Genomic DNA, 12,500 nt, shown 5'->3' with positions numbered 1-12,500 from the left:
CATTGACAGTGACTGAGGTGCCTTCCGTGTGTGTGTGTGTGTGTGTGTGTGTGTGTGTGTGTGTGTGTGTGTGTGTGTGTGTGTGTGTGTGTGTGTGTGTGTGTGTGTATGCGTGTGTGTGTGTCTGTGTTGTGTGTGTGTGTGTGTGTGTGTGTGTCTGTGTGAGTTTGAGCGTGCCCTTGTGTGTGTGTGTGTGTGTGTGTGTGTGTGAGCGTGAGCATGCCGGTGCGTGTTGTGTGTGTGTGAGCCTGAGCATGCCTGTGTGTGTGTGTGTGTGTGTGTGTGTGTGTGTGTGTGTGTGTGTGTGTGTGTGTGCGTGTGTGTGTGCGTGAGCGTGACCGTGCTGCTTTTCTAACCTGGTGGTCCTCAAACTGGTCTCCTCCAAAAGCCGCCACACAGGGCTTGATGCCCCCCGTGCCCAGAGCGATGAGGACCAGGCCCACCACAGACAGGGCCCTGAGGGAGGGAGGGAACAGCATGTTACTACAGTAACCAGACAACCCTGACCACGGTCTCACCTGGCCAGACTGAGCCAGGCCAGACTGGGGGTGGGGAGGCGACGGGGGTGGGGGTGGGGGGGGGTGGGGGGGGGGTGGGGGGGTGAGGGTGGGGGTAATCACTGAAGTGGATATTCTGGCCTGTGGCGTGTGTTTGAGTTCAAGGGTCTGAACAGAACATCTGAAGTCAGTTCAACAGCTGTGATTGGTTGTGAGTGTCGTGGTCAGCCGGTCAACCCACACATGCACGTTCATGTTGTCAGGGTTTCCATCCCTGTCTGTGTCAGTGATGTCATGAATGGCACTTATCGCCATGATGACCTGGCCGAGGGCGTAGACGATGGACAGGTAAACAATGGTCCTGCGGAGGGAGGAGAGAATGAACCCATCGATTAGCCAACCGTCCCATAGACGTAAACACAGTCTGTCAACTACAGGTGTCTTTACAGTTCTCTCTCTCGCACGCACACACGCGCGCACACACACACACACACACACACACACACACACACACACACACAGTAACAGTCTATCTGTCAGTTTTATCTCTATGACCTCCACGGAGCTTAAAGGTCACCATTCATCAATAGTTCAGTGATAGCTGCTGAATGCAGAGAGATACAGTGGAACAGTGTTCTATGTCAAATGTGGTTGTATGTGTGTTTGTTTCACAAGGTGCAGAAGACGGTTGTATTCTAACGTCAAGCGCTCGCTTTGAGACCCAGTCATTTGCCAGCCAAGTATCTTTGGCCCAGATAAAGCAGCAAGGACTTCTCCTCCGACTCACTTGAACTTGCCCAGCCAAGAGTCGGCAATGATGGCTCCCAGGATGGGCGTCAGGTAGCAGAGGGCCACAAAGATGTGGTAGATGTTGGTGGCCAGGTCATCATCCCACTTCAGGAAGTACCTAAAGTACAGCACCAGGATAGCTGCGGGGGGAGGGGGGGGGGGGGGGTCAGAAAACCTTGTATCTGAGGCCTTGATTGAAATACTAGGGTCTCCCATGAATCTTACTAGTACTAACACTCCCATAAGCAGTCAAATATACTTCATTGATCAGATATTGGTTTTAATATAAAAGTATTTCCACCGTAATAAATAACTATAATTACTGTCAATTTGTAATTGGGACCTTAAACAAGCAAATCACTGACAGACATAAATGTGTATGTGTGTGTGTGTGCGTGTGTGTGCGTGTGTGTGTGAGTGTGAGAGTTCAGGGTTCAGGGGTAGCAGTCGACAGCCCGTCCTAGTTCCTGGAGAACAAGCCGTTTACTGCTCCTCATATAAAGCCCTCTCTCACCTCAAACAACAACACATATTATGTCTCCTTTCATAAAAACCCTCTATCTCTAGTTTTCTGTATGACTTTGCGTTAGATATGGTGTTTTATTGTTTTGGAGACAGGTGTGTGTGTGTGTGTGTGTGTGTGTGTGTGTGTGTGTGTGTGTGTGTGTGTGTGTGTGTGTGTGTGTGTGTGCGTGCGTGCGTGTGCGTGTGCGTGTGCGTGTGTGTGTGTGTGTGACTGACTCACCTCGCATGCCATAGTAGGAGAAGCGTTCGCAGAACTCGTTGATGACGATGAAGAAGATGCTGACGGGATAGCCGCACACCTCAGCCTGAGCACGGCAGACAGACAGGGGAGACATCAGCGCCACGCTCTACCAGCTGAGCCACAGAGGACGCCACGCTCTACCAGCTGAGCCACAGAGGACGCCACGCTCTACCAGCTGAGCCACAGAGGACCAACAATAAATCTGCCATTTAGTCGACGCTTTGATCCAAACCGGCTGACATTGCAGTGAGTGCATACTGTCCATTTTTCAGTATGTATGGTCCCAGCGGGAAACGAACCCACAACCTAAGCGTTGTTAGCATGTGAGCGCTCACATACAGCACTGTCACTACTACCACATCCATGCTTGGTTTTACATTTTACATTTGTGGCATTTATCAGATGCCTTTATCCAAATACTTACAACTAGTACATTTGTTTAAGTAATTAATCATCCATCCATCAGTCATCATATGATAAAGTAATCTATGCTCAGACCAGGGGCCATAGGCAGTCACAATGCTAGAAGAAGATTTTTTTTTTGAACAGGAGAGAAACTTGTACAGGGGGGGTAGTGGGGGTGAAGAGGTCTCAAGGGTTAGGGTTAGGGTTAGTACACGGGGGGTAGTGGTGGTGAAGAGGTCTTTAGGAGGGACCGTTAAGATGTAGCCTGAAGAGATGGGTCTTCAATCTACGGCGGAAGCTCGGTTAGAATTCAGTTTGATACCCTGAGAACATTCTCATTGAGAGGGAATCAAAGAAAGCGTGGTGCATAATGGGATTTATCCTTACCTTCTTTTTGGACTTGTTCACATCATTCCTCTCTTTATCTGTGGGAGACAAACCGTCACCTGGTTAGACTAGAAACAACTGAACTGACCAAATGAACCAATAAGAAAAGTCTTGAGTATAAAAAGTAATTTGCATATTAGTATGTAGACATCAAACGCAACGTTGAACTTTGTGCACAAATTTAAATTGTTGCCTGAAAGCTGGTCCAGTATGCTCTTATGAACACATTCTAAGACAATTTACTAGCCCAATGATTTCTCCGAGATGTGAACATAAATATCAATAAACAGCAACTATATATTGATAACAGAAAAAAACAACATCGTAACAGTAAATCCACCCTTTGAAACATCAAATCATCTATCAAACAATCAACTTATTCCTGATATCCAATAATATCGTAGAACAAAAACAAAGAATATCCCAAAGATGCTGTGTTCCCCCAGATGCCTGTCTCCTGTGGAACCATCATCTGTGGCGTTCCTGGGAACATCCCAACATCCTGGGACTGGGAAGGATGAGCGACTCACCTGCCATGACTGCAGCGTGTAGCGATGATAATGATGATGGTGGTGGTGATGGTGGTGGTGGTGGTGATGCTGACAGCTCCTACAGGTAGTCTCTCCTCTAGTATCCTTAAACACAGAGACACGGTCACCAGACAGGACAGTCACCAGGGACGGCTAGGTGAGGATAATCCTGTGGTAGTCTCTCCACTCGCTTTTGTAACCTGCGTCCACACCTGAAGCTCTCGCCTCACCTCCCACAATGCCGAGGGGGGGCTGCCCCCCCCCTTCTCCCCCTCCCTCCCTCCCTCCCTCCCTTCTGTCGTTATCGCGCGGAGGGACAGAACACGTGAGGAGGGAATGGAGAGGACGTGCAGCCAAACTGAAGCCAGCTGGGATGACAGACACAACCTGTCACACTGTGTACCTCTGTGTGTGAGGCTGGTGGGCCCAGGCTCCGTCAATGATTATACAATGACTTATCACAGAGGACTAGAGAGGAAATGACAAGGGCCTTCCAGAGAGAGATAGAGAGAGAGATAGAGAGAGAGAGAGAGAGAGAGAGATAGTGAGGGCTGAGATAGTCAGGTAATAAAGGTCGGGAGTACCTCAAGGGCAGGGAGACTCAGGAGAGGTCATATACGAGAGTGTACACAGCAGGGCAGGCTGGTGGAGGTAGGAATCGGAAGACGGGCTCATTGTAATGCACACATTCCACATTCCATTCCATGCCTTACAACGAGCCCGTCTCCAGGTGTCTGCCTCCACCAGCCCCCCCTGCAGGAGGAGCCATATATCACACGGACATCTGCGTATTAACCCTCAGATATCTGTTATAGGCAGAGTGCTACTGAGGCAGACCGTTCAGTCCAACAACTGAACACTGATGCTCTGTTGACACATTTAAACCCCCTTAGAAAACATCTGGATTAGTAAGGAGATCAAAATGAATAATAGGAAAATGCTGAAGTTCTCTTCAAAACAAGTAGATAGCAAATACGTTGTCACCATCGGTCTTAAGCACAGTAACGTTAGGCCCCAAATGAAGTTAACGTACTCAGACTCTCGTTGTGTTTATTTAGATTTGTAGTGCAGGCTCAAAGCAAAGACCTCTCATGACGGGGATGCAGGACGCTGCCGTGTCAGAGCCTTTTACAGCTGATCAGTTATATGAGTCAGATAACCAGATAACGACCAACGTGTCTTGGAGAATCAGCATGTCGGCACGTGGGGGAACCGCTACACCCTCTTCACCTGATGTCATGTTTGGGTCGGTACGGTGTCGTCCAGCGCGCCCTACGTCCCGTCGTTTACACACAGACTAACAGCAGCGCACGACAGCGTCTAAACGTACCTGTATGGAGGTGTGACTGTTAGCAGAAAAAAGTAATAATTTGTCTCTAAATACAAACACATATTTTTATATGTTACATCATACAAAACACAAGCAGGTAACGCCGTATCATACAGAATCAAGGCACAGCAAACTCACAGACACACAGACCAGCAGGGTCCACTCACATGTGAAACATGGTGTTTACTACCAGAGCCCTTCGCTTTAAATGACTACAGAACAACAACAGGACAGAGAACAACAAGCCCCCACCTTCCACCGTGTGTGTGTGTGTGTGTGTGTGTGTGTGTGTATGTGTGTATGTGTGTGTGTGTGTGTGTGTGTGTGTGTGTGTGTATGTGTGTGTGACAGTGTGTGTGTGTGTGTGTGTGTGTGTGTGTGTGTGTGTGTGTGTGAGGGGAGGGAGGTGCTGGCAACGGTCACACAGGGATTATCCAGTCTTTGACGTTGGACAGGGCAGAGAGGGATTTTGCGGGAGTCAGCATCCCGCTTTCACGACTCACGTCTGCACTGTACATATCAACAACAAACACACACAGCACTCAAACACACACACACACACACACACACACACAGCACTCAGTGTGATCACTTTATCTCTCTCTCTCTCTCTTTCTCTCTCTCTCTCTCTCTCTCTCTCTCTCTTTTTCTGTCTCTCTCTCTCTCTCTCTCTTTCTCTGTCTCTTTCTCTCTCTCGCTCTGTCTCTCTCTCTCCTTCTCTCTCTCTTTCTCTCTCTTTCTCTCTCGCTCTGTCTGACACACAAACACACGGCATGCACGCATGCATGGCACACACACACACATGCACACACACACACACACACACACACACACACACACACACACACACACACACACACACACCACTATCTGATAACAATTACTGTAAGGAAGAATTACTCAGCATGTGATTAAAATAGTTACAGTCTATCTCTCTGCTTGATCATTAGAAATCCAATGAAGTGTTCAGGATGACAACACACCTTTCAGAGGATAACACACCTTTCAGAGGAATTGATTAGAGGAATTGTTTATGGTTATTGGCAGAAAAGCTGTGTCATTCTGAGCCCATTGACAGAGATAGAACACACACACACACACGCACACACACACACACACACACACTCTCACTCTCACCTTCACCTGCACACTCACACACACTCTCACTCGCACACGTACATGCACACGAACACACACAAGCACACACACGCACACAGAAAGGACAGAGAAAAGGAGTAGCATTTCCTTGGTTGGAGAGCACTGCAACCATCATTAGCATGGACAGTTAATCCCCATCCTACATTTTCCTCGTCAAACCACAAGGTCAGGAATCCCCCCGATCAACAACTCTATGTTTATGGTCGATCGTTCGTCCATGAAGTACTTCAAAACAAAATCAAGACTTGACAGTTATTAGTTGTTGTTTTTTAATTAAAAGAAAAAACATTTGGGGACATTTAACATTTCACAAACAGAGCGGTTGATGATGTTAGTTAAAGACAAATGAAACCCAACATTTCCCTCCCCAATGAGAAAAAGCGAAGATGTCTTGAACGGTTGAAGGAACAGCACCTTTGTCTACACAGTTACAGTTGTTTCTATTGGCGAGAGAAGTCACCTGTGCAGCACCCGACCCAACCACAGGCCAGGACATACTACCCACCTTACTCTGCAGAAAACAGTTAACAGTTAACTACCCACCTTACTCTGCAGAAAACAGTTAACAGTTAACTACCCACCTTACTCTGCAGAAAACAGTTAACAGTTAACTACCCACCTTACTCTGCAGAAAACAGTTAACAGTTAACTACCCACCTTACTCTGCAGAAAACAGTTAACAGTTAACTACCCACCTTACTCTGCAGAAAACAGTTAACAGTTAACTACCCACCTTACTCTGCAGAAAACAGTTAAGAACATTACATTTTCTTGGCCTTAAATGTTTTTTTTTAATCATTATTATTATAATATTATACATATTCACCTTAAGTCTAGAATAGAGTAGAGCAGTTTGGAAGGGTCGGTACATCCATGGGAATAGTTCATAGGAGAAACAAGATGCTTTTGAATAGAAAACCCCCCCGCCACATCCTCTCCATGGATCTCAGATGAGCAGAAATACAAAGTGAGCTGAAAAAATACAGTCCCCTCAGCAGATTATTTTTCTATTTTTTCAGTAGTGGCATTTCTGTCCAAAAGAGACTATAGCCTTACATTGAAATACTATAATACAAATACTATTATACATCAACAAGAATAAACACAGAGGAGAACGGGACCACAGCACTGAGGGATGAGCCTGACTCCATGCATGTGACGATCTTCTCCATGCTTTAGGACCCTCTGTAGAACGTCTCCATAGGAAACAATAGAAATGAGTTGAATGTTGTCGAGGAGGAAGATGTGGTGCCCCTCTGAGATCCAAGGCCTTCTCTTTAAACCTGCCCCTCTATCGGCCTCGACAAGGGGAGGCTGGCGGCGGTAGAAATCGGAGGACGGGCTCATTGTAATGCGTGGAGTGGAATCGGGAACGGTGTCAAACGTGTGTCTTTGATACCGTTCCTCATTCCGTTACATGCATTACAATGAGCTCGATTTCTACCGCCGCCAGCCTCGCCTGGTCGCCACGTCAATGAAAGCACGTAGGACACACCCATCGATCTCATTGGCTCTTGCTGGCGAGGTACAGTAGGATTGAATCAGAATGCTGTACCCCAACTCGTGACAGGCAGGTAGGCCAACCAATCGCAGGACAGGAGCTTAGCCTGAAGGAAGGAGGGAGGTGCTCTGGAGGCGGGAAAGGGCCAGATCGCTCTCCTCCTCGCTGTCTTTCTTCTTCTCTCTTTCCCTCCATCACTGGGGAGATGATGAGGCGTACAGTAGGGGGTCAGGGGTCAGGGTTGAAGGGTCAGACCACGGAGGCGGAGAGGCCTTGGACGTTGGCGCCGGTGGGCGTGCCGCTGATGGCGTTGAAGATGCCCAGCGAGTCAGACAGGGCGTTCCTGGAGCCGTCCTCCACAGGGTTGATCTGAGGAAGAGGAGGGAGGGAGAGGAGGAAGGGAGGAAGGGAGGAAGGGTGTGTCAGAGAACATCAATAAAACACTTTGATAGAAAAGGGATGTAAAAACACCTCCGATACGCACTTCAAACACCTCAGACTAAATCTGACTAAAAACACGTGAAATTACCATCCGATCTGCTCACGCCAGCAACAAGGAGAGAGGAGAGAATGACGTCAGTGACAAAAACAAAGTCAACAAAATCAACAAAGAAAACCAAGCGACACTAAACTAAACACAAAGACTCTGTACGTCCAAGAGGTTTGAGTCGTGGTCGTCTGTCCCCTACCTGTTCGTGCATGATGGTGGACAGTTCTCTGGCCAGGTCTCGGTAGCTGGCCTTCATCTCGTCATGGTACTCCTGCTGGTCCTCTTTGATCAGCTGCTCGTTCACCCCCAGACCCTGGCCACAGGCGTCCACAAACTGCCTGCACAGGAATACACACACAAAACACTGGCTTCAGGGGATGCTCTCAGACTAGAATGGAAGTAGAGGGAGGAGGGGAGAGAGAGAGAGGGGGAGAGACAGAGAGAGAGAGAGAGAGAGAATAGGAGGAGAAGTGGAGGGAGATATTTCTCTATTCTGTGAGGATGCCTAGGCAGTGTGCGTACCTGAAGACCTCTTTGAGTAGTTTGACCTTGTTGTCGGGGTATATCTTGGCACAGCTGTCATCCAGGAAGGCCCTGGCATAAGCGAGGGGACCAGCGTTCACCTGCAGGAGAGGAGGAGGGAGGGAGGAGGGAGGTCAATATGTGTCATCACTGTGTCACAGGACGAAAACGCTCAGCGGGAGGTGATTGGTGATGAACGTGATTTTACACTTCATGTCTATTCTGTCAGTCCAGTGGAACGTTAAGAGAGAGAGAGAGAGAGAGAGAGAGAGAGAGAGAGAGAGAGAAAGTATGAAAGAGTGAATGAGACAGAGAGAGAGGGAGAGTGAGAGAGAGAGAGAGAGAGTGAGAGAGTGTGTGTGTGTGTGTGTGTGTTAGAGAGAGAGAGAGAGAGGCAGGCCAGCCTACTCTACCTGTACACTGATGCTGCCCTGCAGTTTGAGCTGCAGGCGGATCATGTCCACCTCCGTGGCCGAACACAGCAGCCGCAGCTCTGCCACCTTCCCACTCATCTCGTCTATGGCCACCTCGATGGGGCTCAGGTCAGTCTGGTGCTGGTACATCACCGCGATGCGCTTCTTCACATAGGGGAAACAGTGGGTGGCTGGGGGGGTGGAGGGTAGGGTTAGGGTTAGGGTTGGGAGGGTAGGGTTAGGGTCAGGGTTAGGGTTAGGGTTGGGGGGTGGGGGGATGGGGTAAGGTTTGGGTTGGGGGGTGGGGGGATGGGGTAAGGTTTGGGTTAGGGTTGGGAGGGTAGGGTTAGGGTTAGGGTTGGGGGGTGGGGGGATGGGGTAAGGTTTGGGTTAGGGTTGGGAGGGTAGGGTTAGGGTCAGGGTCAGGGTTAGGGTTAGGGTTTGGGTTGGGGTTGGGGTTGGGGGGGTAGAGTTAGGGTTAGGGTTGGGGCGGGGTAGGGTTAGGGTTAGGGTTGGGAGGGTAGGGTTAGGGTTAGGGTTAGGGTTGGGGTTGGGGGGGTAGAGTTAGGGTTAGGGTTGGGGCGGGGTAGGATTAGGGTTAGGGTTGGGTTATGGTAAGGGTTGGGGTTGGGGCGGGGTGGTAGGGTTAGGGTTAGGGTTAGGGTTGGGGGGGTACAGAGGATGGAGGAGAGAGACAGGGAAATGAAGGGGAGGGAGAGAGAGAGAGAGAGAGAGAGAGAGGAGAGAAAATGATGTTGATTGAGAATATGAGACAGAATCGTGATAAGGTTTATAAACCTTGTGCTGAAACTCAAGATCTGCTGGCTTTTCATCAACAGCCCGTGGCCTCGGTAGTCTGTATCTGAGTCGTGTGACAATCGAAGAAATGTATAACCTGGAAGGACAGATAACATGTGTACTCTTACTTTACTGTGGTAATAAACCCCGCCCTGATTGGAAAACACTTGGTTAAGCAAGGTCAGATACCAGGGTCACGTTTGGGGACATCGAACTCAACGTCACAGATAGAAACGCAACGACTAGAACTGAAACAATCCCTTCCTCTGCATGTCACAATGTTCAACATGATATATTTCTATCTGAATATTTCACAATATTGTGAATGTACAGTACCAGTCAAAAGTTTGGACACAAACTTGCCAAGAGTGTGCAAAGCTGTCATCAAAGCAAAAGGTGGCTACTTTGAAGAATCTAAAATATAAAACATATTCTGGTTTGTTTAACACTTGTTTACTACATAATTCCATATGTGTTCCTTCATAGTTTTGATGTCTTCAATATTAATCTACAATGTAGAAAATAATAAAAAATAAAGAAAAACCATTGAATGAGAAGGTGTGTCCAAACTTTTGACTGGTCCTGTATATTGAACCCAGCCCTGCACACTACTTTTCAAGGAAGGGAAGAGAGAGAGATGTATTTAGTATATCAGAGTTAGTCGACGGGGTCGGCTGACGCACTGGTGAGGACGGTCCTGCGTTTGCACTGCTCCTCAACGCCTCCCTGCTTCTTCCCCGACACGGTGAAGGGCGTCTCGAAGACAAAACGGCGGATGTTGTGGCTCTTCTCAAAGTCTGTCTTCCTGTCTTCCAGCTCCTTGTCCTCCAGGTAGGGGGTCACGTGGGTCACCTGGATGTAGGCGTACTTAGAGTCCAGGTCTTTAGTGTTCACCTGTACAGAGAGAGGGAGAGAGGGAGAGAGGGATGAGAGGGAGAGAGGGATGAGTGGATGAGGAGTCTCAACAACGTAGCTACAGTAGGCATTGCAACAGCTGGTATCCTGAGAGGGAATCAGTGGGCGGACATTTCCTTTAAAACCGGGGAAAATGACTCACATTCTCAAAACACATACATATATCACATGGAAAACACACACACACACAAACACACACGCACGCACCCACGCACACACACACACACACACACACACACACACACACACACACACACACACACACACACACACACACACACACACACACAGAGCACTAGAGAAGCAGCTCACCCTTCCTGAGTCCTGGATCATCTTGACGTTCTCCTGGCCAAACTTGTCAGAGTAGAGCTTCAGCAGCCTCTGGGAGATCTCTGACAGAGGCGTGAACTTGGGCTCCTTGTAGATGTACTCCTTCCCATCCTCGTCCTCGAAGAAACCCTGGGGATGAGGAGGAGGGAGGTCAGACACGACCTTACGTAAGGCTGCTAGTAATACAGACTCTCTGTGGTGACATGAGGTGGTGACAGACATCTACGTACATGATGACGGGTGTGGAGCAAAAAGCAAACCAAATCCAAGAAATCAAAGAAAACCAGGCTTGACAAACAGAACCAGGCTTGACAAACAGAACCAGGCTTGACAAACAGAACCAGGCTTGAAAAACAGAACCAGGCTTGACAAACAGAACCAGGCTTGACAAACAGAACCAGGCTTGACAAACAGAACTAGGCTTGACAAACAGTGAGATCAAGACAGGATGTGCATTTCAGAGACGCGAAAGCAAGCGGCTGAATAACCTCACTGTAAGTACAAACATAACACTAAGACAGCCCGTCTATAGGTGCCCAACAAGCTATATGTACTATATGTACTATATGTACTATATGTACTATATGTACTATATCGACAGTTTGTTGATAGTTTTTTTTTGTTCAGTCCACATAAAGCGTAACACAAATGCCGATATTCCCAACCGACACACAGGACCAGTCAAAAGTTTGGACACACCTTCTCATTCAATGGTTTTTCTTTATTTTTTATTATTTTCTACATTGTAGATTCATATTGGAAGACATCAAAACTATGAAGGAACACATATGGAATTATGTAGTAAACAAAAAAGTGTCAAACAAACCAGAATATGTTTTATATTTTAGATTCTTCAAAGTAGCCACCTTTTGCTTTGATGACAGCTTTGCACACTCTTGGCGAGGTGTGTCCAAACTTTTGACTGGTACTGTAACTGCTCAGACATAACAAATCAAACCAAGAAGGCATGGGTCTATGGATGAGTGGATCAGTGATCTGTGGGTGAAACAGGCCGCCATCATCCATGTCGTTAAAGAGAGGTGATTCTGGAGGCCAGATGACTAATGTATAGACCACTCTGGACCACTCTGGGTACAGTCCATTAGCGGAGGCTGGCGGAGGTAGAAATCGAAGGACGGGCTCATTGTAATGCATGGAATGGAATAAGGAATGGAATTTCATGCATTGCAATGAGCCCGTCCTCCGATTTCTACCTCCATGGATAATAGTCCAGATAGTCATAGTCCATAATAGTCCACAATAGTCCGGATAGTCAGTCCAGATCACTGATGTACTCATTGTAATGCACGTACTTGGTCCTCTGATTTCTACCTCCACCAGCCTCCCTAACCGTACATAAACCCCTGTGAGATATCGTTTAACATACAGCTATAACTTAGCCTGTCTACACCATCATATATGACTGTGGCATCTGTATTTACCCAAGAATGGCTCCCCTGTTTGTCTGGACAGGCCATTAAAGCCATTACAGAGCACACAGCCACATGGTACGCTGAACACTCAACACACAAACATGGTACGCTGAACATGGTACGCTGAACACTCAACACACAAACATGGTACGCTGAACATGGTACGCTGAACACTCAACACACAAACATGGTACTCTGAACATGAGCAGCAGCAGTAGCAGCAGCAGCAGCAGTAG

At 47.9% G+C, this 12,500-nt stretch overlaps 3 protein-coding genes across 3 annotated transcripts in view; 1 reads left to right on the top strand and 2 right to left on the bottom strand.

The window, feature by feature from the left end:
• Positions 1 to 3,381, bottom strand: part of LOC310819513 (solute carrier family 15 member 1-like) — a gene marked incomplete at both ends in the record, with an annotated part of 12,837 nt that extends 9,456 nt beyond the window's left edge. Inside the window, 6 exons of the mRNA XM_083690815.1 lie at positions 357 to 456; positions 739 to 858; positions 1,285 to 1,426; positions 2,032 to 2,116; positions 2,845 to 2,882; positions 3,375 to 3,381. Of these exons, the coding sequence (XP_083546941.1) occupies positions 357 to 456; positions 739 to 858; positions 1,285 to 1,426; positions 2,032 to 2,116; positions 2,845 to 2,882; positions 3,375 to 3,381 (492 nt within the window). The remainder of the gene's footprint in view (positions 1 to 356; positions 457 to 738; positions 859 to 1,284; positions 1,427 to 2,031; positions 2,117 to 2,844; positions 2,883 to 3,374) is intronic.
• Positions 1 to 12,500, top strand: part of LOC310820000 (gamma-glutamylaminecyclotransferase C-like) — a 268,729-nt gene that overhangs the window by 76,795 nt on the left and 179,434 nt on the right. The window lies entirely within an intron of this gene.
• LOC310819915 (dedicator of cytokinesis protein 9-like) overlaps positions 6,136 to 12,500 on the bottom strand; it is a 52,962-nt gene continuing 46,597 nt past the window's right edge. The window contains exons 48-53 of the mRNA XM_083691334.1: positions 10,814 to 10,960; positions 10,270 to 10,480; positions 8,789 to 8,979; positions 8,376 to 8,476; positions 8,053 to 8,191; positions 6,136 to 7,732 (exon numbers count right to left, since the gene is read on the bottom strand). Of these exons, the coding sequence (XP_083547460.1) occupies positions 7,613 to 7,732; positions 8,053 to 8,191; positions 8,376 to 8,476; positions 8,789 to 8,979; positions 10,270 to 10,480; positions 10,814 to 10,960 (909 nt within the window). The 3' untranslated portion in view covers positions 6,136 to 7,612. The remainder of the gene's footprint in view (positions 7,733 to 8,052; positions 8,192 to 8,375; positions 8,477 to 8,788; positions 8,980 to 10,269; positions 10,481 to 10,813; positions 10,961 to 12,500) is intronic.

The sequence above is a fragment of the Argentina silus genome (genome assembly GCF_951799395.1).
Source record: "Argentina silus genome assembly, chromosome: 19".
NCBI lineage: Eukaryota > Metazoa > Chordata > Actinopteri > Argentiniformes > Argentinidae > Argentina > Argentina silus.
Note: the sequence above shows the minus strand (reverse complement) of the source record. Positions and strands in the feature narration are given on the sequence as shown.